The 26,418-nt window shown below is 42.2% G+C and overlaps 2 protein-coding genes across 2 annotated transcripts in view; both read left to right on the top strand.

The window, feature by feature from the left end:
* Positions 1-26,418, top strand: part of USH1G (USH1 protein network component sans) — a 162,559-nt gene that overhangs the window by 88,781 nt on the left and 47,360 nt on the right. The gene's annotated exons all lie outside the window — the stretch shown is intronic.
* The window catches only part of HID1 (HID1 domain containing), a 40,562-nt gene that overhangs the window by 9,978 nt on the left and 4,166 nt on the right, over positions 1-26,418 (top strand). The window contains exons 3-17 of the mRNA XM_081899645.1: positions 1,362-1,532; positions 6,460-6,573; positions 10,333-10,439; positions 11,364-11,477; positions 13,076-13,298; positions 15,131-15,187; positions 15,305-15,445; positions 16,240-16,330; positions 17,751-17,902; positions 18,327-18,405; positions 19,739-19,903; positions 20,517-20,744; positions 21,404-21,537; positions 23,746-23,826; positions 24,936-25,027. Of these exons, the coding sequence (XP_081755771.1) occupies positions 1,362-1,532; positions 6,460-6,573; positions 10,333-10,439; positions 11,364-11,477; positions 13,076-13,298; positions 15,131-15,187; positions 15,305-15,445; positions 16,240-16,330; positions 17,751-17,902; positions 18,327-18,405; positions 19,739-19,903; positions 20,517-20,744; positions 21,404-21,537; positions 23,746-23,826; positions 24,936-25,027 (1,949 nt within the window). The remainder of the gene's footprint in view (positions 1-1,361; positions 1,533-6,459; positions 6,574-10,332; positions 10,440-11,363; positions 11,478-13,075; positions 13,299-15,130; positions 15,188-15,304; positions 15,446-16,239; positions 16,331-17,750; positions 17,903-18,326; positions 18,406-19,738; positions 19,904-20,516; positions 20,745-21,403; positions 21,538-23,745; positions 23,827-24,935; positions 25,028-26,418) is intronic.

Raw genomic sequence — 26,418 nt, 5'->3', positions numbered from 1 at the left:
AATTCTCTGTCTAACAGAGAAGACTTTAACAGCACAAGGGTGTCTTGGACAGGGGATATGCATCAAATTTGTAGTTTCTTGCTTTCAGGTGTAGAAAATAAGCAAGCGGGTCTGTCTTTTTTCTGTACATGTATGTGGCACAGTAGAATATGATAATTGCTTACCACTAAGATGTATCCTAGGAGAGTTCTCCCATATTCAGCAATAGGAACTTCAACTGCTCTAGTCTGGAATGTCGTTCAGACATTGAAAATACTTTTAATATATGAGGTTTTCCCTCTTCTTTTACTCTTTGGTAAATGGAGGAAAGAGGAACCTATTTGTATCTACTGTACCACCAATACTTGTAGATTGGACTATTGCTAGTCCACTATGCAGTATTTACCTGCAGAGCACTCTATTTAATATGACTTTACATAACTTGCAAATCACTGGGCTGGATGCATGCTATTCAAACTATGTGAGCAGCCATGTTAAACAATTTCTGATAGTTCTCCAAGAGCTGGAAGTGGCATATTGATCCTCAAAATGTACTTTGCATTTCCAATTCAAATATGAGTTCATTTTCAAGATTAATGCATACCATACTGCAGACCAAAGCTTTTCTCCCTCCACTAAAAATGTATTGGGGAATATCAGATGATAACTACAAAAATAGAAACTGGCATGGACTGCTGCTGGTAGGGTTATACTGGAGTCAGTGACCTTGTTCCTGAAAAACAGTGATATTAACTTGATCTCAGGTATTTATCTTGGAAGTCTGGCATGCTCTCTCCCCATACTTTACAAATCAGTTGGATCCATATTTCCCACCTCTTCCATTATGCTTGGCACTTGTTAAGAGCACTTCTCATAGAGCAGCATATTCATCTGTGGAACCTTCAGTCGTTTTTCAAGACCAAGGAAGAAAGTAAGATTTTGATTACACACTTCTAAGTCTTGAAAGTCTTTCTCTCCTCCGCCCTTTACTAAATTGTCACATTCTCAGAAAAAACGTCTTTTTCAGATGGATTTCAGTATTGGGTAACATACAGCATTGCATGATCAGATTTAAATGCTCACAGAAGTATTTCCCTTTCTCCTGCTCCCCCCTCTTCAAAATCTGTTCCGAAAGCAAATTTGGGTGGGGAAAGGAAGGACAAGTTCTGTTAAACGAATGGAAATCTGTTGTGCTAATGGGATGGAAACATTGGATGTTACCTATTACGTTCAAAGAGAGGCCAGCACTAATAATAAATAATTATGCATTTATTAAATGCTGCTGCTGCAGTAAGCCATTTGAAAACTTGCATTATCTGTGGCAATAATTGGTGTCTGCATGCCAGTGGTTCCTGTCATTTGCTTTACCTTATTTGTTCCAGGCAGTGGAAAAGCTGGTGCAGGGAGCTGAGAGTGGCTGTCACTCTGATAAGGAAAAGCAGATTGTCCTGAACTGTAGCCGCCTGTTGACCCGCATCCTACCCTATATCTTTGAGGATCCCGACTGGAGAGGCTTTTTCTGGTCAACCGTTCCTGGAGCAGGTCGAGGAGGGGTATGTATCTATTGAATTGTACTACTGCTTTCAAACAGATGAAGGAGGCAGGACTACTTCTTAATCAAAATGTAATGATTAATTTATTTTAACCACTAAATTATATTTATCTAGAGGTAGGAAAACTTCACCCAGGCCTAGGCATGCCTGCACTGTGTTGCTTGGTTTGCTCTGATCCTGGCAGCATTTCTACCTTCTTAAATGAAGCGCTGAAACATATTTAATGGAGGACTAGAGGCTCATAATGGAAAGACTGGTAAAGCAGGCACCTTTTTTTGTCCAAGCCTGTATCTTTTAAACTATTTTTCATCCATGGGCATCTCAAGGGAAAGCTGGTCATTCTCAAAACAATACCTGGTGTTGAAGAATTGTCTTGAAATTCATTCTATCTATAAATGGGATGGGAGGGAAGAAAATTAAATGAACCTAGACTGGTGATGTCCTTGGAAGGACAATGTAAGGTGCTTTTCGTTGCTGAATTTTGCATCTTACTCAGCATCTGCAATAGCCTGCTAAGGAGTAATTTTGGTCTGCAGTGCCAGTGAAAAATGGCAAGGACTGACTGTACTATTGATCTCTTGTTCCAAGTCATGCTTATTCAGAGCCAACAATCACAATCACAATAGTTTTCAGGGTTCAGACATACTCTCAGTAGTTTCAGGTGTTGTTGTTATTTACAATAACAACACATATGATCATATATACATATATGATCAGCTGGGATGTAGAAACTTCAAGTTATCCTGGTCCCAAGCTGTATACGGCTGTGTATACCAATGCCAAAACCTTGCTTTGAACCTTCAAAAAAATAATATTAAAATCCTACAAATCAGTTGTTTGCCTTGGGTGGGGAGGTGAAAGGACTGAATCCAAATCCATTTCCTTCTCCTGAAGAGATGGCTGGTGGCATTCTTAATTTATCTTCCTCAAAGACTATGTGTGCAGACCAAGTGTTTGTGGGAATAGGGATGTGGTAGGTGTAAATTGTGTTGAACACTTGAAATCTGTTCTCTGCATTGGCCTTAGAAAATGGGACTTGGAAAATGTGCAGGAAGTACTGAAGAGGGCTAACCCCAGTGCAACACTAAGTGGGGCGGACTTCTTCATATTGTCTGGAAGCAATCAGTTTGTGAGTTATTTATGCCCACTTTCCCCGAATGCGTAATAAAAATTATTTGCTTTTGACTTCTATAATGCCATTCTAGTCTCTAAACCTCCCACTTCTGTCAAGGAATTTAAATCTGACAAAGCACAGAAATTTCTGCAACCAAATATTGAGCATTCAGCCGCTTTGCATGTTTTATTGATTTGGTTTCTCATTTGGGCTTTGCTCGTAGAATTTGGAACATTTTCGTTTTGTTTTACTACCCTCAGTTTTGTAGCCATAAGCAACACAGGATGAAACCATTTTATATGTGTTTTTGAGTTGTTGGTGGGATTTTTGTTTTTGCAAATTGTTAAACTGAGAATGCCACGGAAATCTGTTTCTACCCCATATCTGCAGAAGGACTTGCTTAAAAATAGACCCCACTGCCAATTACAGCCTGTGTACAGCATGGTGGTGCTTTCTTGCCTCATTTTGCTTTACTATAGTTCAGGGGTCTGCAACCCGCGGCTCCGGAGCCGCATGTGGCTCTTTTACACCTTTGCCGCGGCTCCGGGGCGGATACTAGCGAGGGGAGGAGGCGCATTGTGCGCCCCGACACTCCCCACTGTGGCGGGCGCTGTACTGGCTGTGACGTCACATGGGGGCGGTGCGTGCATTAGTCACACACCGTCCCAACGTCACCTTCCCGCCCGCTGTCAGATCGCGGCTCCGGAGATATATTTGTTTTAAATGTCGCAATGGTTTTGCGGCTCCCGATTTTTTTTTTCTGCAGAAACGGGTCCAAGTGGCTCTTTTTGTCTTAAAGGTTGCAGACCCCTGCTATAGTTCATCCTCCTACGGACTGCCAACCTGTTTAAATGTGTTGACTTTCCAATAACATTTTAAATTATTAAATTGGTCAAATGCAATACAGTGGATGCTTGGGTTGCCAATGTGATCCGTGCAGGAGGCACGTTCGCAACCCGCAGCGTTCGCAACCCGCAGTGTCGCGTCTGTGCACGCTCGGGTTACGATTCGGTGCTTATGTGCATGCGCAAAGCACGATTGCCGAAACCGAGAAGTAACCTGTTCCAGTACTTCTGGGTTCGGCACGGTGCACAACTCGAAAACACATAACCCGAAGCGTCTGTAACCTGAGGTTTGACTGTAGTTGAAATATTGGGAACATGTATGAAAATGTTTTTGTTGACTAAATAACATCAAATAATTTATGGGGGTCAATTTATGGGCTCTGTTCTTTTTCAGGAGTTTCTTCTAGGCTAGACCCGTTAAAAGGAGCAGGAGTTGTAAGAGCACAACTTTGATAGTATAATTCTGCCTATTCATTTCAGTGGAGCTTAAGCTGGAGATTGTAATTGGTGCTTACCTCAAGAGCTGTGCATTGTATGTTCCACTGAAGGCCACGGCTCTGTGTTAAATCCATCCCATGTTAACAATAACAGATGTCTGTGATTAATCGATTTGATGCTTTTGCCCTTAAGATTCTTAGAGACTATTTTTCCTTCTCTGATTTCAAAGCTGAATGGAAGGGCAGCCAGCCGGTTTCCATCTCTTTTGTTTTCTATTTCTGCACTTGGTATGCTTTTATTGGTTGCCCCGTTATGGTACTAGACGACGTCGGATCAATGCAGGTCATTATTGTAGTCTAGCCTGCTTGCCATGAGTGAAGGGGTCTGTGTCATGCACAGGCTGATACAGGCCTGGCTGTCACAGATAAGCCCCTGTCCCTCCCCCTCCGCTGGAGGAGAGTCTGAGATCCAGGATGAGCTTTGAGTGGCAGTGCTACAGGCCTGCAGAGGGGATGTATGGTTCCCTTGGAAACAGCTGCAGACTTGTGACTGAAGCACCAGCGCTGAGATAGAAGAATAGGGCTTGATTTGGATGTCTGGAAGCACTTGGGCCGCTGAAGGAAGAGACTTGCTTTGCCCCAGCAAAACTAAGAGCATCTCCTTGCTGAATAACTCCCTGCCTCTATAACACATTTCTCACAGATCATTCAGCAAAATAAGAACTATATGCTTCTGTTTAAGGTCTGATTATGCAATGACTAGATTCAAGAATACAGTAATGTATTTGAACCCCAAGTGGCCCTGATGTTAAATTATTTGACCAAGGACATTTGGGCTCATTTGCAGCCATTTTTTTGGCAATGCATAGTCTACATTAACTTTGTACTTTTGTGTGATACTTTGGGATATATTGTGTTCCACTGAGCGAAAGCCCTATGTTTTCTATGTGGGGAAGATATTTATAATAATTATAGATAATGCATCAGTAGGTTTTGCAATTATGATGTAGATCATGGGCTGCATGAATGCTACTTTTTCTTCATATGCATAGCTTATGCTAAAACATAAGCATTGGCTTGTTAGGCAGCTAAAGGTTCCTGTAGCTCAGCATTTTGTTTCCAAAAGTGGCTAGCCGGATGCCCCTGGGAAGCTTACAAGTATGGCATGATGAAGATAGCCATCCCCTCATTGGGGTGTCTTGCTTCTAAACATGGAGTTGCCATTTTCAGCTATTATGGCTGGTAGCCACAACCATATTCTACCATTTGCTCTTAACCACACCTGACCATTGTGTGGTTTTAATAACAATAATTCTTGTTAAAAACTTAATTTGCCTGTTACATTCCCCCCCCTCCAGACTTTTATTTCCAGTTAAATAACTCAATCATTTGCTTACCTATCCAGGAGTATTTGGCTGTACTTGTGTAATCCCATCATTAAAAAAAAAAATTGATAAGGTGCACTTTCCAGTTCTACTCCTCTAAGACAGCTTTATATTTCATCCTGAGTTTTAGTTACATGGAAACTTGTACATGTGAATTTATTTAGAAAACTAAAAACACAAGGGGAAGTGCAGCAGCACAAAGCTATTCACTTGCCAAAGAAAACTTCTGGACACAGTAACATGCTTCATGTGGTCTGCAGAGCAAAGGTGCTCAGAAACTGCAGATAGGTAAAATGTAATTTGAGAGAAAGCTGTGGACGATATGTAAATAAACCCTTTGTTTCAATTCCTACCTTGGTCAGGCTGCCATTGGGTGGTCTCAAGAAAAAACGTTAGTGCTTAGACTTGCTTTCTCAGCTAGAACGTGGAAAAAGCTGTGTCCTACTCCTTATATTTATCCTATAAATAGACTGTGTTCACAGCCCTTACCCATAGAAATAGGCCTGGTTCTAAATAAAAATAAGCATGTTGCTTCACATAACTCAGTAAAGGTAGGTAAAGGTAAAGGACCCTGAACGGATAAGTCCAGTCAAAGGTGACTATGGGGTGCAGCACTTTATCTCGCTTTCCGGTTAAGGGAGCCAGTGTTTGTCTACAGACAGCTTTCTAGGTCATGTGGCCAGTATGATTAAACCACTTCTGGCACAACAGAACACCGTGACAGAAGCCAGAGCACATGGAAACGCCGTTTACCTTTCCACCACAGCGGTATCTATTTATTTACTTGCACAGGTATGCTTTCAAACTGCTAGGTTGGCAGGAGCTGGACCAGAGCAACAGGAGCTCACCCCATCTCGGGAATCGAACCACCGATCTTCTAATCGGCAAGCCCAAGGGGCTCTGTGGTTTAGACCACATTGGTACCCTTAGTAGCACTGCCTCTTTTAGGGTTTGCCTCTGTTGCATTTTCTCCTCCTCCATAGTTTTGGCTTTTTCTGAATCCTGCACCAGTGCCTCTTGGTAGAACCTATTCCAACACACGTGTTTTGTGTGCTTCCAAAGAAAGCTAAGTGAACTAAGTAATGTTGCTTTGCAGTCAGTGTCAAGATCAGATTGAGTATGCTGTGATTTATCCTTTGATTGCAGGGAGATGAAGATGATGAAAATGCTAGGCCTCTCGCTGAGTCACTGCTTCTGGCCATTGCGGATTTGCTCTTTTGTCCAGAATTCACTGTCCAGAGCCACCGAAAAAACAATGTGGTGAGTTCAATAATTTGATTTTGTTCTATCCTGACAGGTTACGGTTGCAGCTCAATAATACTTAGTAGTCATGATTAGGATTGCACTGTGAGTTTTGAATAAAGCCCTGCTTAGAATGTTAACAGAAAATATCCACACCTATAGGTCCCAATTCAGCACACCTAGGCATGCTTACGCAACAGGTTTGCCTAACTCTATGTTGGGTGTAGGGCATAGTATGCTTCTCCATGAGTTCGTATTCCATTTGCAAGTAGCATGGTAAACATAGTGCATTTAACATCAGACTGATGACCCAAAATTTGATGAACCCATAAAAATCATAATTGTGAATCTTTCAGAGATATCTGGTGTTTTTTTTTTTTTAATTACCTTTTGGTTTCTGATCCTTTGGCACACGGCAATAATCTCCAAAAGCTTGTTTTTACATTTCTTTCCTTTTCCTTTGTCATATTTTAACATGTTTAAGTAGTAATTCATCTTGAGGCTACTGTATTTGGTAACAGGCATGCATAATACGCAATAATTAAATACTATTAGCAAGGACTTTTTAAAAATGAAAATGGACGGGTGCCTTTAGACTCTGTGGAAGAGCCTTGGTACAATATGTGTAGCCTGTGGCTTCTTTTGATGGCAAGGGTTCTTGCACAGACCTCTGCGTGTTGGGTGGAAATTACTCTTGTCATAGTGCGTCATTCTAAGGGCCTCCAGCAATGTTGAAGAGCTGTTGACTGCAGAATAGTGACTCATGTATGGGAAAATTAGTGTGACTAATGCTGAATCTACCCCCTCTGCCTTCCTATTTGGTGGGGTGTGCTTGAAAATAATTTTCTACATGGCTAGCCTCTGAACACCTGATGTAACTAAATATGGGTGAATCAGTTTAACATGTCAGTCTCTCATACATTCATAAATCCATTATATTTACTCATTAATCTGTGAATTATTTATTTTTTAAAATAGACTACCAAAATACAATTTAAGTACATTTCTAAACAGATTTTTTTACCCCAAAATATGCTTTTTACACATTTCATATGCTTTCGATCTAAGAACTAGGTCATGAAATTCATAGAATTGAAACTTTAAATATACAATTATTTTCTTACCAGCGCACATTTGTGCCATTTGCTTTAAAATGCATATGGGATAAAATTGCCCTCCATCCTCAGCTATAGCAACGCATCAACCTGCAAAGGCTAGCACCAGTTATTGTGTTAAGGAATCTACACTGGATTCAAAACCAAGTTGGTTGTAGGGGTTTGGGAGCACCACATGATCCTTCTGCCTCTCTTCCCCACTGCATGATGCTTTCAAGCTGCAGAGGAGTAAGTGATGTAAATAGAGTCGGACTATTTGGCCTGTTCTGTCAAATTAGGAAGCTTTTCTCTTCCATGAGTTTTGTGCTGTTCTTGGAAAAACTAAATTGGAGTTGCCTGGTACAAACTGTCCAAGGAGTGTTGCTGGCAGAGTGTTGTGGTATTGTTGAGTGAACCTTTAACTGGGTTGCTGATACTGTCCCCATTACTGTGTCTCAGCCATTGTGATCATTGCACCATCTTGCTTCTTTCATTGGTGTTCTAATTGAGACAAGGTTAGCTCGACAGAAGTATCCTTTAGCTCGCTGGACACATTTTATGCCATGCTCCTTTTTTAATTCTACTGATTAAACTTACGTCTGAGAGAGATTTTTAAAAGCCCTGAGTGACTTACAAAAAAACCTAAAACTTATTTGATTGTTTGCCTTCAGTGAAATGTTGGCTCCATGGGGAGATTGCAGCTGTAGGATTGAGCTTAAAAGTTGTACTCCTCTACAGAAGGCGATGCTCTGCACGATTGTGCCTTAGCAGGCAGGCAGAGTTGGTTGCCGCTCCAGCCATTCAAACGGTTGTCCTGTCTCTGTGTTGGGATGTGTGAGGTTGACCATTATATAATGGAAATTCTGAGGCATTGGGCAAGAGTTGTAAATGCCACTCCGTGTGTGCCAGGGAAAGGATAACACAGACCTTTCTTAATTAAAGCACCGGAATGATTTGTTTTAATGATGCCAGATGCCCTTAATTTGAGCACGTTAATCTGAGGCCCCTTTTGCCTCAGCTGCTCCTGAAAAGCAAAATAAAACACCACTGTATTCAATGGCTGCTTGTTTCCAAAAAGTGGTCCCAGTGATTTGTTTGTGGCACAGAATAGAGCGTGTTGCTGCCAAAAAAACAATACTGGGAAAATAAGAGAAGGGCAAAGTGGTCAACCTTAATAAAGCTGGATACAAAGGGAAAGCTTCTTAAATTTATAACTGTTTTCAGTGTGTGCTGGTGGGAAGGGGGTCTTTATGTGAGTAATGATTTATTGGCCTTGAAAAGCGGCAGCAAGAATATGGATGAACTAGTATTGGAATGTACCCTTTTCTGTATAGAAGAAGAGCTATTCGTGGCTAACTACACTATTGTGGGATCTGTTTGCTACTAAACATGCCTGAGACTACCTGATTTGTCCTAGATGATAGTCCAGAATGCAAGATTAGAAATAACAGAGTCTTGTGGCATCATTTCTTGTACCATAAGCTTTTTTGGACCAGATGCCAGCTTCCCAGATGCGTGACGTGCTCATCTAAACAGAAGATTGAAAATAGCCACACATTTTCAGTTATATTCAACGTAGTCATTCCATTAGCACAAGGACTTCCACCTGCACAACACGGCTTCCTCTTTTCTCACCACCCCCCCTGTGCCCCCCTCATCTCCTTTGTGGGTGTGATTGTGGGTACCAGGGGCACATGGGGAAAGGAAGCCCTATGGCACTAATGGAACAACCTTGTCATAACTCTGCCTCTCTAAATTGTAAACTAATATAAATGTATACATCATCAGTTCCTACAAAAACAAAACATAGCATGGCTGTGTGTTGCGATGTGTGGCATTCAAGGCCGGAAGTGAATTTTGTTTGTTCTGCATTTTTAAGTGGCTTCACTTATGTCTGCTGGGCTAATATGCAGATTGGAACATGACTATGTTTTGGATTTCGTGCTTCTCCAAGTTTTGCAATACGATTCTTGGCTCAAAAATGTACCAAAATTTGTTAACATGTGGTTTAGGATTAAAGACGATTAGAAATTCACTCATTGGCATAAACTGTGGGAGGAATTCAACCTTGGGCTATTGCAGTTGTTCTGTCAATGCAAACATTTCAGCTTTCCAAATAGAATGACACCCCCCTCTCCTTCCATGTGTTGTTTTTGGGGTTCTCCCAACTCCCACCTCTCCGAGCCAATTTTGAAGGGCATGGGAAGGAAGAAAGAGGAGAAACCCTATTGCACAAGTGGAAATCCTTGTGCAGGCATCTCCTGATGGGACTCATTAGTTGAATCCTGCTCTGTGTATTTAAACACCTATTTTGTGATAAATATGTATTTAATTATGTATCTGAATTCATAATGTTTTTGTATGGATTTTAAAAAACTTTGGAAAAGGGCAGACAACGGACTTCTGAACCAACACATAGTAAATCAGCAACGACTGGAAATAGACTGATTGGTCTATCCCTAGTAGCCCTATATCGCTTCTCTGCTGCTTGAAACTCTCAGATCCTCTTAATCTATATACAAGAGATCATTGGCGTAAGGAGGTATTTACCCAGATCTTGGTTATCCTGGCCATTTATTCAGCTGGAAGATTCAGCAGGAGCCTCTGCTAGTAAAAAGACAAAGTAAATCCCACTTCCGGTTTGCATGAGTATTTATCTTTCATCTCCTGACTTCTTTTCCAGGACACAGCTGAGGATATCCATGCAATTGACAGCTGTGAATACATCTGGGAGGCTGGTGTTGGGTTTGCTCACTCCCCACAGCCCAGCTACAACCACGACCTGAACAGGTAAGAACAACAAAAAATACTCCAGAAGAGACAAAAGGAGAGCTGGCAGGATGATTGGCACTATACAGAAATGTGAGCATCTCAATAGACCTTTCTTTGTGTGGGCGAAAGCTAGGTGCTAATAACCTTATTGTATTGAAGACTAGGACTAAATTAATTTCATATATGGAGAGGTGTTTTTTTTTTCTACTCAAGTCTGCATTCTAGATGGTCTCTGATAGAATATGAAAACCAAGGCATCATCGATATCTGAAGCTTCACAAGCTAGCAGTGCTAATGCAAAGGCTACATTGGGCATTGCATTGCATTTTATTTCCTGCTGTCACTGTTTTGCTTAGATGGGCTCCATGGAATAGGGCCAAACAAAAGACACAATGCTTGTTGTTGTTTAGTCGTGTCCGACTCTTTGTGATCCCATGGACCAGAGCACGCCAGGCACTCCTGTCTTCCACTGCCTCCCGCAGTTTGGTCAGACTCATGTTGGTAGATTCAAGAACACTGTCCAACCATCTCGTCCTCTGTCATCCCCTTCTCCTTGTGCCCTCCATCTTTCCCAACATCAGGGTCTTTTCCAGGAAGTCTTCTCTTCTCGTGAGGTGGCCAAAGTATTGGAGTCTCAGCTTTAGGATCTGTCTGCTAATAGCTACTTACTGTGAATGAGAGAGTGGATAAGTGGCCTGTGGCTCCTGATGGCTAAAGGAATAAGCGCTCCTAGAAAAAGCATGTCTTTGAAGAAAACTTCTCAGTGACCACTTACAAATGCCAACATGAAGAAAAATGCAGTTAGTAATGTATATTAAGCTGGTGGTTGATGAAAGGTTGCTCAGTTTACATTGTAACAGAGAATCCGAAACTAACCCTCCATTAGCTCTCCATTCCTTACAGCCTCATGCAACTGGGATTTCTTGCTGTTGTGTTTTTCAGGACAGAGCTCCTGAAGCTCCTGCTGACTTGTTTCTCAGAGGTCATGTACCTGCCCCCCTCCTCAGATAGCAACTCAAATCCCTGGGTCCAGTTTTTCTGCTCCACGGAGAATAGGTAAGAGGTAGCTGACTGTATGTGGTGGATACTTTGGAGCAATATGGTTTAATCCAAATCTGTTAGCCTAAGAAGTTCTATAGCAGGCATCCCCAAACTCGGGCCTCCAGATGTTTTGGGACTACAATTCCCATCATCCTTGACCATTGGTCCTGTTAGCTAGGGATGATGGGAGCTGTAGTCCCAAAAAAACATATGGAGGGCCGGGTTTGGGGATGCCTGTTCTATAGACATGGTATCTCTCTTCTGCATGTGTCCCCACCCCCACCCCCTTTTGTCGGTGTTTCACTATATCTGCCTTATGGATGTCCACACTTGCCTAGCTTTATTTACAACTCACACGTGTTGCCCAAATAGGTGATATATTCTAGTTGAAGTTCACTGTACTATACTCCAATTTCTGAAGTACAAGAAAGGTAGACAGGGTGGACTTTCTATATTGGTTTCCAATTGTGGCTTCAAATATTCTGACCACTGTATGTTGTTGGTTATACCTGGATTGCAATCCTTGATTCCTGGTGAATGCCTGCCCTCTGGTGTTCATCTCTTGCAGTCTTCTGCCTTTCAAAAGGCTTAAGCGCCTTCATTGGTCTAGAATATGACTGGATTTATCCAACCAGCACTCCTGAGCTGAGTGGTATTGCTTTCCTTTTGCTACATCAGTTGATGTGATAAAATCAGTTGCTGGCAGCTTTTTTCATGCCTGCCTTTGCAGATGATTCAAAATGGTCTTTTATTTTTAGCACTGTGGTGGAGCAAGCTCCAGTGACAGTGCTATTTCTGTCCCCATGTAATGGAAGGGAGCAAGTGCCAAGTGTGTAAGTAAGCCTTGTGCCACTTAAAAAAAGACTTAATCATGCACGCAAAGCAGTGTTGGAGAGGAAGAGTGCTTAGCCTCAGAGAATTAAAACAAAAGGCAGCCCTTCGTTGTCTATGAAAGAGGTAGTTTTGTTGATGTCCACTTCTTTCCCCACTGCCCTTAAAAAGAGAGAGAGCAATAAGAGCATTTCACTGCCTGTTACCATGGCAGGAGGAACGTCTCTGTAAAGCAGGAAAACAAATAAACTCCTTTATGCTCATAAAATTGCATGGTATATGAGTGGGTGCTGTTTTTTTATTGTCTGTTGTAAATTCCTTTGGGAAAATGTTTTGTTAAAGGGATAGGGTATGTTTTAATTGCTTATTGCTAGTGATGCCACAAGCACTTTGCCCAACTATTTTATACAGTAGAAGATTTGTATGATAGCAGCACTTAAGTAGCGATGAAATATATATATTTTTATTACAGCTGTATTGGTTATAAAGGCTCAATTCAAGTTTATGTTGACACACTTATGGAATAATGCTTCATTTATCTAGATGGCTAGGAAGAATAATCTAAAAATATCAGATGATGCCTCAGAGTAAGTGTCTCCCCCCCCCCACCTTTTCACTAATCCATGCTGTCCCTGAGGGATACAGGTTTCTACCCTTTCACATAGTAGTGAATCAATGCTAACAGAATGCACATCTTATAGAAAATACGGCTGCCTTTGGAAAGCTTTGAAGAGTTTTTCATCCCCAGTGCAACTTCTTGAGCATGTTGGATCCTCTTTTAGGCATGCGCTTCCACTGTTCACTTCCCTCTTGAATATCGTCTGTGCTTATGATCCAGTGGGCTATGGGATCCCATATAACCACTTGCTCTTCTCGGACTATCGCGAACCCCTGGTGGAGCAGGCTGCCCAAGTCTTGATAGTCACCCTGGACTATGACACTTCCACCAGCTCCAGCCCCACAGTAGATGGAACTACCACTGGAACAGTCATGGATGATGCTGATGTGAGTTGCTCCCATGTTTAGCTGTGTTTCTTGTACTGAGGGGAGGATGGCTTCCCTTTCTAGAGAAGTTTGTGGGTACACACTCATTTATTTTATTTATGAAATTTATACACCTCAAAGAGTAACTCTCCAGCTGGAATTTTTGTGTTCCTGTGTTCTGTATTTTCTGTATGTGTCTGTCATGAGACCAGTCTCAAAAATTGCCCAGACTCACACAAGAGTCTTTTTGGTCAGGCTGAAGGTCTTGAAACTGCCAGATGTTGCATACACACATCCCTTCAGGAGCCTCTGGGAAGGAAAAGTCATTTTTTGGTGGGGAGAGACAGTTTTGTTGCAGATAAGGAGCATGGGGGAGAGAGTTTGCATGCAACATGTAGTTTGGGTTTTGGGAGAAGATCAGATGGTGTCTTTGACCAAACAGGTAAATGGATTTGTCCCTATTAAAAAGCCCAATAAATTCAAGAAGGGAAGTTCAAAAACTAATATGTACATATCATAAATTCACCACAATGTGAAATGCAGATGACTGACTTCTACTGAAGTTTGAGTACTCTGCCCTCTCTCAATAGTGCATGCTTCAGTATAGTGCTGTTTTTTAGAGTTCAGCTGGTTTTGAAAACCTCTTTTCAAGCTGTCTTTTGCTAAGAGACAATTGTAGTAATCATGGTAAATCTGAGAAATGAACTCCCCATCATCCTAAGAGCTTAGTGGTGCCTTTGTTTCCCCTTAATACTGAAATAACTTTTTCTGAATCCCTGACCTATATTAATGTGCATACTAACTAGCTCATTTCAGGGCATTCCTCACACTGCGGTTGTAGCATACGTGATTATTTTGGTTTCACTATGCTTTTCTTCCTGTCTGCATGCTGGGAAGGTATCCCATGCTCTCTCTCAAAATGAGCAGAGATGAAAGGAGCACTCTATCCCCTCCTTTTCTTGCTGAGGTGAAGGAGCTAACTGGTCTTTATTGGAGGGGAAGGTCATCTTTGTACTGAAACACTCCTTTTTGGCCAAACTGATGCTCAGTGTTCAAATCTTAGAATGCTTTCAGCTGTCTGTCCCTATATACTTTGTACTAAGAATGCTCTGAAAAGTATTACACTTCATACTGTTCAGTGTACTGTTCAACCTGCATGTTACACAGAGATGTAAATACTGAAGCTCCAATGTCGTTAGTGTTGAAAGAAAAACAGCTTTGGAGGTGGGGAGAGGGCTTATGCCTTTCCCTTTTCCCCTTTACAGCCATTTTTTTCAAACCAAACCACACATCCTCCATTGTTCCCTGTGCGGCCCTGAAATTGTTGGGTGCTAGCAGAGGTAATTCATTTTATAGGATAATTACCGCAAGCCTTCTAACTTTGCAGAGCTTTCCACTCCAAGCAGAAATCTTTGTGTGACAATTAAAACCTTGCATGCTATCAATAGTACTATTGGGAACCACTTCCTATTTTTGTGTGCAAGTCAATTTTTAGAGTTAATAGCATTCCCTATATAATAAGTAAAGTAAGTAGCCTAGTCTAGTCTAGATGCTAAGATGCTAGTCTAGATGCTAAGTATTGACTTTGGTCAGCAGCACTGCTATACGTTGCATCCTCAAAATGGAAGGTGTATCACTTGGCTTGCTGCTAAATTCTATGAATGGAAGCACTGTTATACCAAATCCTGTTCTGTGTATCACTGATCCCTAACTGACTGAATTTGTCAACTATTAGAATTTTCTGACAATTTGGTGAAAATGTCAGTTGCCAGAGAATGCAAATAACCTTTTATATGCCCTTAATTGCCAATGCAAATGCTGAAAAGTGCTATCTCAACTTGCTTTTAATGCAGCCTCCGGGACCAGACAATCTGTTTGTCAATTACCTGTCCAGGATACACAGAGAAGAGGTATTGTGCCATATTCTTCTTTTGACTACAGTACTTACAGGGCTAGCCTTGAGGCCATTTACATTATCTTTGCTGACAGGACTTGTTTATTCAATTTACATTATCTTTTTTTGGCAGGATTTTCAATTCATTCTGAAAGGAGTGGCCCGTCTACTCTCCAACCCACTGGTCCAAACCTACCTGCCAAACTCTACCAAGAAGATTCAGTTCCACCAGGAGCTCCTGGTTCTCTTCTGGAAACTCTGTGATTTCAACAAGGTGCACATCTGTTGGATCTGCCAAAGATTCAAGAGGGGGAGAGATCTGTGCCTGCTGAAAGCAAGCAAGGGAATAAGGGAATCTTGGTGATAGCGACTAGGGACGTGTGTGTTACCTAGTTGGCAGTTCTCCTCTTTCCCCTGACCTCCTTCCCCCTTGGCTGGTTTAGCACTGAAAGATGCAGGAATGGAGAATCCCATTAACTGGTGACTGTGTGGGACATTATAACCCTTGCTGATACTGCTAGTCTGCTTGCATGTGGTTGGACTTGCAGAGATCAGCATAGGCGTCAACCCAATCCTTATGTGAAATTCAGGTTCCAGGCATGCTGAATCAGCACACCTGACACTTGAGAAGCCTCCAACAGAAAGCAGCCTATAAGGGGGGAAATAGGAAATTATAGTGCCAGCTGTTTGCTGATTTCCTCACATAATAAACTATTGGCAGAGCATGCTTTTCATTATTCAATCAAGACATTTAACATGAAAATAAATGTGGGATTATCAGTGCAAATCCTGCCATGTCTTTTTAGAAGAGAGACTCATTGAGTTAGTAGGACTCTCTCCTTAACCTTTTTGTGCTGCAATGCAGTCAGCAGAAAGCAGAGTTCTAAAACACAAAACCACTGACAAACTAGCCAGCACTTCTGAACTTGTTGGTTCGTATACTTTCCCTCTCTGACGCATCTTCATAGGAAGCATCAGCTTCTTTCTGTTGGGCCACTGGGCCGTGGCTGGACCTGTAGAGTAGATAAACTGTGTGAAGGAGTTCAAGTCTTTATTTTTCCCTTTCAGAAATTTCTCTTCTTTGTGCTGAAGAGTAGCGATGTCCTAGATATCCTGGTGCCAATTCTCTTCTTTCTGAATGATGCCAGAGCAGATCAGTGTAAGTTTGGTCTTGTCTTTTTCTCAAAACTCAGGCTGATAAGGCTTCCTTCTGCATTCATTGTGATTGCTTGTGCAGTCCCAGATACTGGAAATAACTTCATGGGTGTAGCTGTAGTTGGGTCCAATTCAACTGAAGTGGTTGTGCCTAGAGAATATGTGAGGCTGAAAAATGCTGTATTTCAATACAGCCCCTGCCCCTTGTCAGCTTTGACCCAATTTGAAAATATAAGCTACCGGAAGACATCCGTACCCACTGTCTGCCCACTAGTGTGTACACAGCATGAGAAACCAGAATTATCAGTTTACAGTCATATAGCCATAGGCCATCATGAGCAGCCTTCCCCACTAATCTTAGTGTTCCTGTACTGCTCAGCTGGTAGCTCAAATTTGGAAGATCCAAAAGAATGGCTGGAAAAGCACAGGTCAGTGTGTTACCATTAGAATATGTGAGAAGCTGGTTTGGTGTCTCCGGTTCACAGCATCCAAAAGCCAAACATAATTTAATCAAATGATACCCACATTAATTTTCCTTGGCTCTTAGGTCATCAGCCATAAAGATTCTAGATGCAGAGGCAAGAGAGCTGCGTTAGGGCCACGCCAGTTTAGACATGGGCAGACATGTCTGTTATTTTCATGTGTAAAGCATGGGAGGGGGAGGGTTCAGGGCTTCTTTTTGTTTTCCTTAACATGACAAGGCATTCACAGATGAAGGGAGCTTAGCCATCTCTCATCCACCCTCACTACATTGTTTTCAAGTATGTTTCTCTTCAGCTCTGCTCAGTGCCAGTATTGGAGCTGGGCTGGGAAAGAACCACTGCAGGCAGTGGAGGACTGTGAGGTAAGGCAGGATAGGGTTTAGCTCTTCACAGGCATTTGGTGTTTTTTTGTGTGCCAACAGGGTGTCCACCCACTCCCTGCTTTAAACGTGTAGATATGTGTGGCTTCCCTGTCATATCTGGTTTGGGCCTCCCTCTCCTTTTTTTCAGTGGCCTTCTTGGAGTATATTCACAGGTCAATGTACATTGGAGTACATTCACAAAACCAGCAGTCACACATTGCCCCATGACATATATAGGAAGCTGCCTTATACTGAGTAAGATCATCAGCAGTCCATCTAGCTCAGCACTGCCTGCAGTGACTGGGAGAAGCTTCCCAGGATTTCAGATAAGGGTTTCTCCCTGCCCTACCTGGAGATGCTGGGAATTAAAACTGCGTGCACCGTAGATGCTCTACCACTGAGCTGTGGCCCTTTCCCCGTGAAACTGCTTGGGTGTCAGCAGTGAAATGGGTCTGTTTTGATCATGAGTTTCTTTAGGACCATTGCGCTGTGGAGTTGCTGTGCAGAAGATTCTTCTACAAAATTATTTGCGCTATATCTGTTAGTTGATTGAACGTCAGCACTGTTCTTCTCTTTACAGCACGAGTTGGGCTTATGCATATCGGTGTCTTCATCCTACTGCTGCTGAGTGGAGAGAGAAATTTTGGGGTTCGGCTGAACAAGCCGTACTCCGTTCGAGTACCAATGGATATCCCTGTATTTACAGGGACACACGCGGATCTCCTGATCATTGTGAGTGTCGCAGTTACCAGCCATGCCCGTTGCTCATCCACACTTCCGTTTTCCCAAGGAAACCCACGGTTCAATGCTGAATTAGAACAAATGGCAATTGGGTTTTCCATGGATTGTTGTCTATTCCAATTTAGCACCAAAGAGCCTGGTTTTCTGGGGGAAAGCGGCAGGGAAAACAGACCACCACTCAGAATCCTGCCTAGAAAACACAGGACGAGTGGAAGTGTATATGAGCCCTGTGTCTTGCTAATCAGAAATATTGTATTTTAGGAGAAATGGGCAGGAATTTTGTGAACTGCTTCATGGTCGACTTACAGAATTTCACATGCTACATTTGCTCTTCAGTGGTGGCAACAGCCAGCACAGGAGTAACATGATAATTCTGTCTGTACCTGTTCATTGCCATTTTTATTCTGTGTTCCAGGTCTTTCATAAGATCATCACCAGTGGGCACCAGAGGCTGCAGCCCCTCTTTGACTGCCTTCTTACTATCATTGTGAATGGTAAGCTGCCAGAGTGAACTGTATTGAAACGCTTACTTAGGTATGGAGATTTATGTTTAAATCAACAACCTCCCCACAAAAGAAACCTTTGGTAGTATCATAGTCCATCAGCGTTTCTCTTGACATCTGAAGGAACAGACAGCTGCTGGTATCCTGCAAAACAGATTGTTGGGTTTTGGCATGTGGTGGAGCTAACCTTCCCTTCCCTCTTCTGTGTCCCCTTAAATCAGCTTCATGGCGAGAGAAGAGGGAGGGGAAGTTATGTTGTGCAGCCAAAAGAGTTTGCGCTAGTGGAACTGTTTAGTTGGATGCCACCCAATATATGCAGATGTTATTTCTGGATATCTTCATTCTAGTTCCTTAAAACTCAGTCAGAGAAGACCATTGTGAGTGCAACAGTTGGGAAATGTTCATTGAGTTATTTTGTGCCTTTTCCTTACTCTCATTCGAGACACATCCTAGTTTGTGTCAATCTGTACAATAAGCATTGAAGTAATTTTATGTGGAGCTGAGGAAATGGCGCAATACCCTCTCCACTGCAGTAGATGGCATTGGCTTCCTTTGCTAACAGTATGCAGTGATTTAGAATCAAGATTTGTTTCATATTAAAGGAAACCTGTAGCATTTTTTGGAGCTGCCTTTTCATAATTGACTTAATTTTTCTTTACTAGCTCTTGTATCCTGTTACAGGATTTTGTTCCAAATATATTAACTATTTTAACAAATTTTAAAAACACAATAAGAGTGTCTTAAAGGCTAAAGTAGTGTCTGATCAGATTTCCTTTATTTTACAAGGCCCCATATGGTGCGTGTATCTCCTAATTCTGAAGGTAACAGCTATGGAACCCTGTGTAACGAGGCACTACAGTTTGCCTTTCCCTTTATGGAACATACATAAAACCCCTAAACTAGTTTTCAAGATATGAGGCAAACTTCAACAAAGTTTCCTGCTTCACCTTTTCCTAGAATTAGATGTAAACTTCTTTATTTTTATTTAAGGTTTTACATTACTAGTTCACAAAAGATTGAGTGAACTAGTAAATAGGTGCCTTCCCAAAATTCACCCCTACTATGAAGCCTTTGGTTTAATCCTCATCCCCTGCAGTAATTTAGGATGTATAATAACATTTGTTCACATCCATCCTTTGCTGTCTTTACCTGCCCCATGTACCTTCCACACTGTTAAAATTTAGATTCACACTCTCTCCTTCCTTCCTTCCTTCCTTCCTTCCTTCCTTCCTTCCTTCCTTCCTTCCTTCCGTGTGTTAAAGTGCCATGTATGCTGAAGATAAACAATCATAAAGGGAATTACTGTCTTTTCCCCTTCTTCCAGTATCTCCGTACTTGAAGTCTCTTTCCATGGTAGCTGCTAACAAACTGCTGCACTTGTTGGAAGCTTTTTCAACCACCTGGTTCCTCTTCTCCAGTGTCCAGAACCACCACCTTGTCTTCTTTTTGCTGGAAGTTTTCAATAATATCATTCAATATCAGTTTGATGGTGAGTAGCTGCTAAACAATAAGCCAGCCCAATACCCCTTTCTGATGACATGCCAAGAATGAAGAAAATGTATTACTCTAAGTACAGTCATAATAAAAAGTGTTGTCAGTCCCCCCCTCCCCCCATGGCAACTAGACATTCTGTTTTGGCACCCACAACCCAGGTCCCAGAAGTCATTTGGCTTTCATCTTTTCTATCCCACTGCTTTTGATCCATGTCACTATAGTTTCCATTTTATGCACTGGGCACTAAGGCTGAGAGCAGCGACTAGGCCAAAGTCTCAGTAAGTTGGTAGCCAAGCAAGAAAGCAAATTCAAGTCCAGATCCTGCATGCTGCTCACTAGGCTCCCACTTCCTTCTCCTCTGTTATTGATCTTAAGTAATTTCTTAGCATTGCCAATTGGGTACCCTGTAAACAACTCAAGAACTGTGCTTTTGCTTTGTGGACTAATTTTTTCCCCTAGCGGTAAGATAGGAGAAGGTAAGGAAAGGTGTTCTTGGTACAGGACTGTAAGTAGCATACAGCCTCCCAGGCTTATTTGTAGGTCTTTTACCCTGCAAATAAAATTACTTAATCATGTTTTTTCTCCCTTCTGCTGCTGTGATTTCCTAGGCAATTCCAACTTGGTCTATGCCATTATCCGCAAGCGAAATGTGTTCCATCAGCTGGCCAATCTGCCTACTGACTTGCAGTCCATCCAGAGAGCTTTGCAGCGCAAAAAGAAAGCTCCCGAACCTATATCTCGCACCAACTCTCAGGACGGAGTGTCCATGGAAGGGTCTCGACCGGCTGCACCTGCTGAGCCCGGGACGCTAAAGGCCAGCTTGGTAGCAACTCCAGGTCAGTCTAACCTTTATTGTTGTATAGTTGCTTAAATACAGTTCAAGTTCAGTTCAAGATGATGAATTGGACCAATCTTTGATATATTTCCTGATGTTGAAGCTTATTTAGGGAAAGAACTTAAGCTCCGTGTTACGAAATGGCTTTGTCAGCCAGGATATTGTCATAGAACCATTGCCAGGATATTGTCATAGAACCCTCATTTGAACCGGGCTGTTTTGTAGCTACCCACAAATGATCAGATGTAAACGTCTTGGTTTCCTAGTCCCTAAGCTTAATTCAATTGTCGGGGAACTTGCCTACCCCCCTCCCCATCGTAGTTCTTTTTCTAGAAAGAGGTGCTTTCTGCTCTGGAAAGAGTGGTGGGAAATTATCTAACAAGATTTATATAACATTAAAATTACTGATAAAATCAGATGTTAGCCTTAAAATTTTCAAAACAAAACCGACAGTTAAAAAAATATACATTATAAAATATGATTGCGTGTTAAAACAAATGTCAAATTTACATGTCTTGATATGTCGGTTTAAACATAAGCAAGAGGAACGTACTTAACAGAGAGGCAAGTACTGGGAGTTGCATCATTTGGTCTAAGTTATATTGTTGACCTCCTCCGAGCCTTGCTTGGTTTCCTCTTAATGCTGTCTTCCAAATTCAGGTATTGACAAGCTCACCGAGAAAGCCCAGGTGTCTGAGGATGGGACGATGCGCTCCCTGGAGCCAGAGTCTGCACAGTCTGCAGCACAAGGCAGCCCTCCTGGCGTTATCAGTGATACAGAATCTTGGAGTGGGGTACGGCTACATGTTGCTCTTGTGCTTGGACGCATTCTGATTATTATTGTCTAAACTTGCATAGCTAGTAGTTGTAATGCAGGTACTGAATAACAGTATCTAGGGTAGTGACTCTCAAACTATGGTCCTACAACCATGAGCTTCATTCAGATAGCGTGTCTACTGATTTGTGGTTGAAGATGAGAGACTACACATCCATCTTCTTAAACATTCTTAATGATATTTAATGGTATTGTTGTTGCACCTATTATTTCTTATACTGTATTTTATTGCACAAGAAAAAGCGGTGGACTCTACTTTGTGGAGTTTTTAAAGGAGAGGTTGGATGGCCATTGGTCATGGATGATCTAGTTGAGATGCCTGCATCGCAGGGGATTTTACAAGATAACCCTTGGGGGTAGCTTCCAACTCTACCATTCTATGATTGCATTATAATTTGAATTGCATAGAATTAAAATTTTAATACGGCTTATAAGAAATAAAAGAAACAACGAAAACACCATTAAGGAAACCATACAGCATGTAGCATAGCACATTACAATTTCTACAGCAAGAAAAAGTGGTCCATTAAGTCTCTCAGCCATTTTCAAGTGGTCTGGGGGTGGGGGGAGTTTGGGATCCACTGATCTAGTGCTATCCTTGATGCAGTTTAAGCACACTGTTGCCCTTGGCATTAAATCCACTAAAGCACATTTGGTAAAGCGCTTGTGTGTGTGTGTGTGTGTGTGTGTAGAAAATGAGGTGATCCAAAATAGGTTTCTTACATATTGCAGTTAGGAGTCTGCCTTTTTCTCATCTACAGAGAAGTTGGTGGCGTTTCAGATCCACACTTTAAACCTGAGTAATTCTTTTATCAGCAGGACAAATCTAGCAAGTATCTCCATTTGAGACATTGCTGTGTAGATTGAATAGAATTATGCTGCAATAATCTCTTAAAATGTCAGTTTTGTGGACATTTGCTGATGACAGGGTTAAGGTTCTCATGCTCCGGGGATGGGGGAGGGCATGAACAGGGGCCCCAAACAGGTATTTTCATGGATTGATTTATGGAAACTTTATTGGGGGTGTCTGGGAGTCTACATACCATAAAGTTAATGTGCCTGTAAATAATGCTGGATTGTGTTATCACTTTATGGTGACTATAAATAAATCCTGGAGGCAAAAAAGATAGAGACCCAGATCATCTTGTACCTTGTTTGCTTCCAGATAAGCAGCATTACACTTCTGTTGGTTTAGAGCTCAGTATAGTGTTTCCAGAGATGAATGGTATCAGTGAGGAGTTTTTGCAACTGCCCACGTAGACATACCTGGAAGTGCATGCTACACTACAGCTTTGTCCTGCAGAGGTGCTTTTATTGGGGCCTAAGTGTAGAGTGGCCTTATGTCCAGCACAAAGGCCCTACGACCACACAGGAAATGATATGAGCTGAAGGTCTCCTAGTAACAAATTTGGTTCAGTATAGTCAGTGAATATCCATGATGTATGTTAAGACACAGCTGCTAGATTTCTTGACCTTAGAGGTGAAGAATACAAGCCCCTGGTCAAGAGAGGTAGGGGCTGAATGCATCCACAGTCCCACTGCCCACACCATCTAAGGCAGAAAGTGGGGATGCTACGCCAGCTCACAGATTGGCACTGAATTGGGCCTGGATTGGGCCCTTTTCTATAACAGTAGCAGGGCTGGCTGAGGATCTGCTGGATCCTGTGCCAGCTCAGCTCTCTCCCCCTCCCCACCCACCCCATGCCCTGTTTCTAGAATTTCTGCTGGCTTCCGCTTGTAGCATTACCACCAGCAATAGATTCTGCACTCAGTTTGGGGGAGTACACTGGGGCATGTCTTGCTGGTTGAGCTCCTCCTCTGGCAGAGTCCAGCAGATGTTTGCAGGCATGGGTGGAGGGGCCCTGTCTACCTCTTCCAAACCCTCTTCAGCACAGCAAATCAGGGGCATAGATTGCTATGCCCATCTGGAATGGTTAACCTCCAAATGTGAAAAACTGCAGTGAAAAACCCCCAGAATTAATGAAAAGGAATATGTTGGGGAAATTCGCATTTGCTTCCCTCCCACCCAGTCCTTTTCATGTACTGCACTTACTTTTCATGCTTTATCCTCCCACTTGACCGGCATGTAAGTAATATTTGCATTAGTCAGGCAGCAGTGTGGTGCAGATAAGTTGGTAAGCGATATGGTTGTGTCCCTTTTTCTCAGGAATCATTGCAGCCCCGGCGAGATCGACGGCGTCAGTCCAGTGCATCCTCCGTTGGGCAGTGGAATCCAACTCCTGAATGGGTGAGAGGAGCCTGTGCTCCATGATTCCTTTTCCTTCTCGCTCCCTATTGATTCAGCAGGAGCTGAACTGGGGCTGCTCCTAGTCAGTTAAAGTAAACAGGCGGTGATTAAGTAAAATGCTATGTGCATTAGAGCAGATGCCCACCCTGAGCCCTTTTTACAGCAAGCGTGATGCAGTCGGGGGAGGGGGGGTGTGCTTGTTCCAAAGTGATGAAGCAGCATTCTCCTGCCACCTGGACCTGAGCAGAGAGGGGCCTGCAAAGAACAGCAAGCAGGTGCTACACTTTTCATCCCTCATTAGGGATCACTATAGTTTTTGGTCTTGCTCCATTGCTCCCTTCATTGCTTAATGAAGCAGGAATTATAATGAACTTTGCGCACTACATGCAATAAAAAGCTTTTAATATCAAAATTATTAATAGTTAAGCAGTCTTTCTTAGCTTTTAAGTCTACGTGATTCTTTCTGTCTGTGGAAGGGTGGGTTGCTGTGTGTTCATTCTAAACGAGAAGAGGATTTATCCCTGGGGTGTCTTGCGGCTTTCTCTGTCTCTGTAGGGACAGAGTACAATGGTACCTTGGTTCTTGAACTCAATCCGTTCTGGAAGTCCATTCGACCTCCAGAACATTTGAAAACCAAGGCATGGCTTCTGATTGGCCCCGGAAACAATGCCGACAGCAGGAACTGACTTTCAGCTTCCAAAAAACGTTCACAAACCAGTACACTTACTTCTGGGTTTGCGGCATTCAGGAGCCAATTTGTTTGTCAACTAAGCTGTTCGGGAACCAAGGTACCACTGTACTCTTCTTTCAGAAACCTACAGTGTTCAGAGCTTGTGTGGTTATGTTTGAAGACTTAATTCTCTTATAGAAAACAATTAATATAAGCATTCACAGAACCCCTGCCTATGTTTTTGTGGCGGCGGCGGCGGGGGGGGGGGGGGACGACTTGGAAGTTCCTTTTGTAGGTACATACTCTAATGCCCCTACTGTCCCTGTTAAGGGCAACCTAATTTGATATACTTGACATGTTCTACATGAATATGTTCATCTGTATGCTTTCTGAGTTGTTCAAAACCACTGATTTTATCTTCTACTCCTTTTCTTTGTAGGTAGTATCTTGGAAGTCAAAGCTGCCCCTACAGACAATCATGCGGCTTTTACAGGTCTTGGTCCCCCAGGTAGAGAAGATTTGCATTGACAAGTAAGTGTTTATGGTCCTTTGAATATTTGAGGGGGGGCCAGAGGGGAGTTGTAAAGTGATATGAATTATAAAGAAGTCATTACTGTGATGATCAGGACATGCCCTCTGCTCACTTTTCTATAGGAGTTTGGGTAATATCAAATTTGGCAACAATTACCCAAAGTACATGCAGTCCCAAACCTCAGAAAGAAGTCTATCTATATTGACTCAATGTATGGGGCTCTGCACTTGTGCAAAGCCCAGCTTTGAGGCTATCCAAGAGATCTGTTACGAGCTTGCACACGCCAACCTTCCCCTCAAAAGTTTTTTGTTGTTGTTTACCTAATGCATAGCGGGAACATCTTCTTGCTAATTTCTTTTAACTGTGGTAATACAATAAATTTCATTTGTTCATCAGCTTATGCAGGTCTTAACGCAAAATTGCAGTGAGAGATACAGTTCTAATACAAACTTTCCATTAAAAAAATACTCACACAACAACAAACTCTAAAAGTAATCATACACTATGGTTTAGATGATAATAAGAAATCCTATACCCTCAATAACATAAGCATGGTCACCATTAAAATTAGCCAGCAGCAACTCAAGGACGTTCTCTGAAGATCTCTGAAACTGATCTTCTCCTTGAATAGGGAGCATGATTTCCCCACCTCTGTATATCTTCTTTAGTGCAAAGTTTGAGAAGGAGTACGGACCCCACATTTGCATTTTCTTAGGGCCTTTTGATTCTATACCCCAATGAATTGCTTGAGGGGGTGGTTTAAGAAGTGCAGAGCATTATGGGGCTGGCTCCCTACAGCTGCACGACCTGATGGTTAACTGGTTTCCCTAAGAAAGGCAATAAATTGCAGCACGATAACGATTTCAGATAACACTTTACACAGAAGCAATTTTGAACTCTTATTATTGCACTGATAGCATACAGTACATTGCTGAAACTATGGACTCAGCTAGATTGGTAAAGAAAAAGTGACTTATATGCGTTGTATATGCAATATAACATTGTGCCACCAGGTGGCAACATGGCAGTCCCGTTTTTCTCTACCTGTTTTCCCCGTTTAAATTTATAACGCTTTAAACTGAAACGCTTCTTTGATGTGTCTAGATCCAGCCTGAATCTGGCTGATACCTCATGCATAATCTGTAATGTTACTGTGCAATTTTCCTTATTCAAAGAGATAATATCCTATCTACATATGTTGAGTTAGTAAACATAAGCATTATGGTCCTAATCAATTTTTGTAATAGGCAAGTCTCCGTCGCCTCATTAACAATCAGAAAAAAGATACCTGTAAATGTGTGGGTAAAACTCTTTGGTGTTCTTTGTCCTGACTAAAGATATTTATTAGCAAAGTTGACATTCTTCACTGGACCAAAACTGCATGTCACAT

The sequence above is a fragment of the Podarcis melisellensis genome (genome assembly GCF_964234715.1).
Source record: "Podarcis melisellensis genome assembly, chromosome: 2".
NCBI lineage: Eukaryota > Metazoa > Chordata > Lepidosauria > Squamata > Lacertidae > Podarcis > Podarcis melisellensis.
This window is presented reverse-complemented; position numbering and strand designations above follow the sequence as displayed.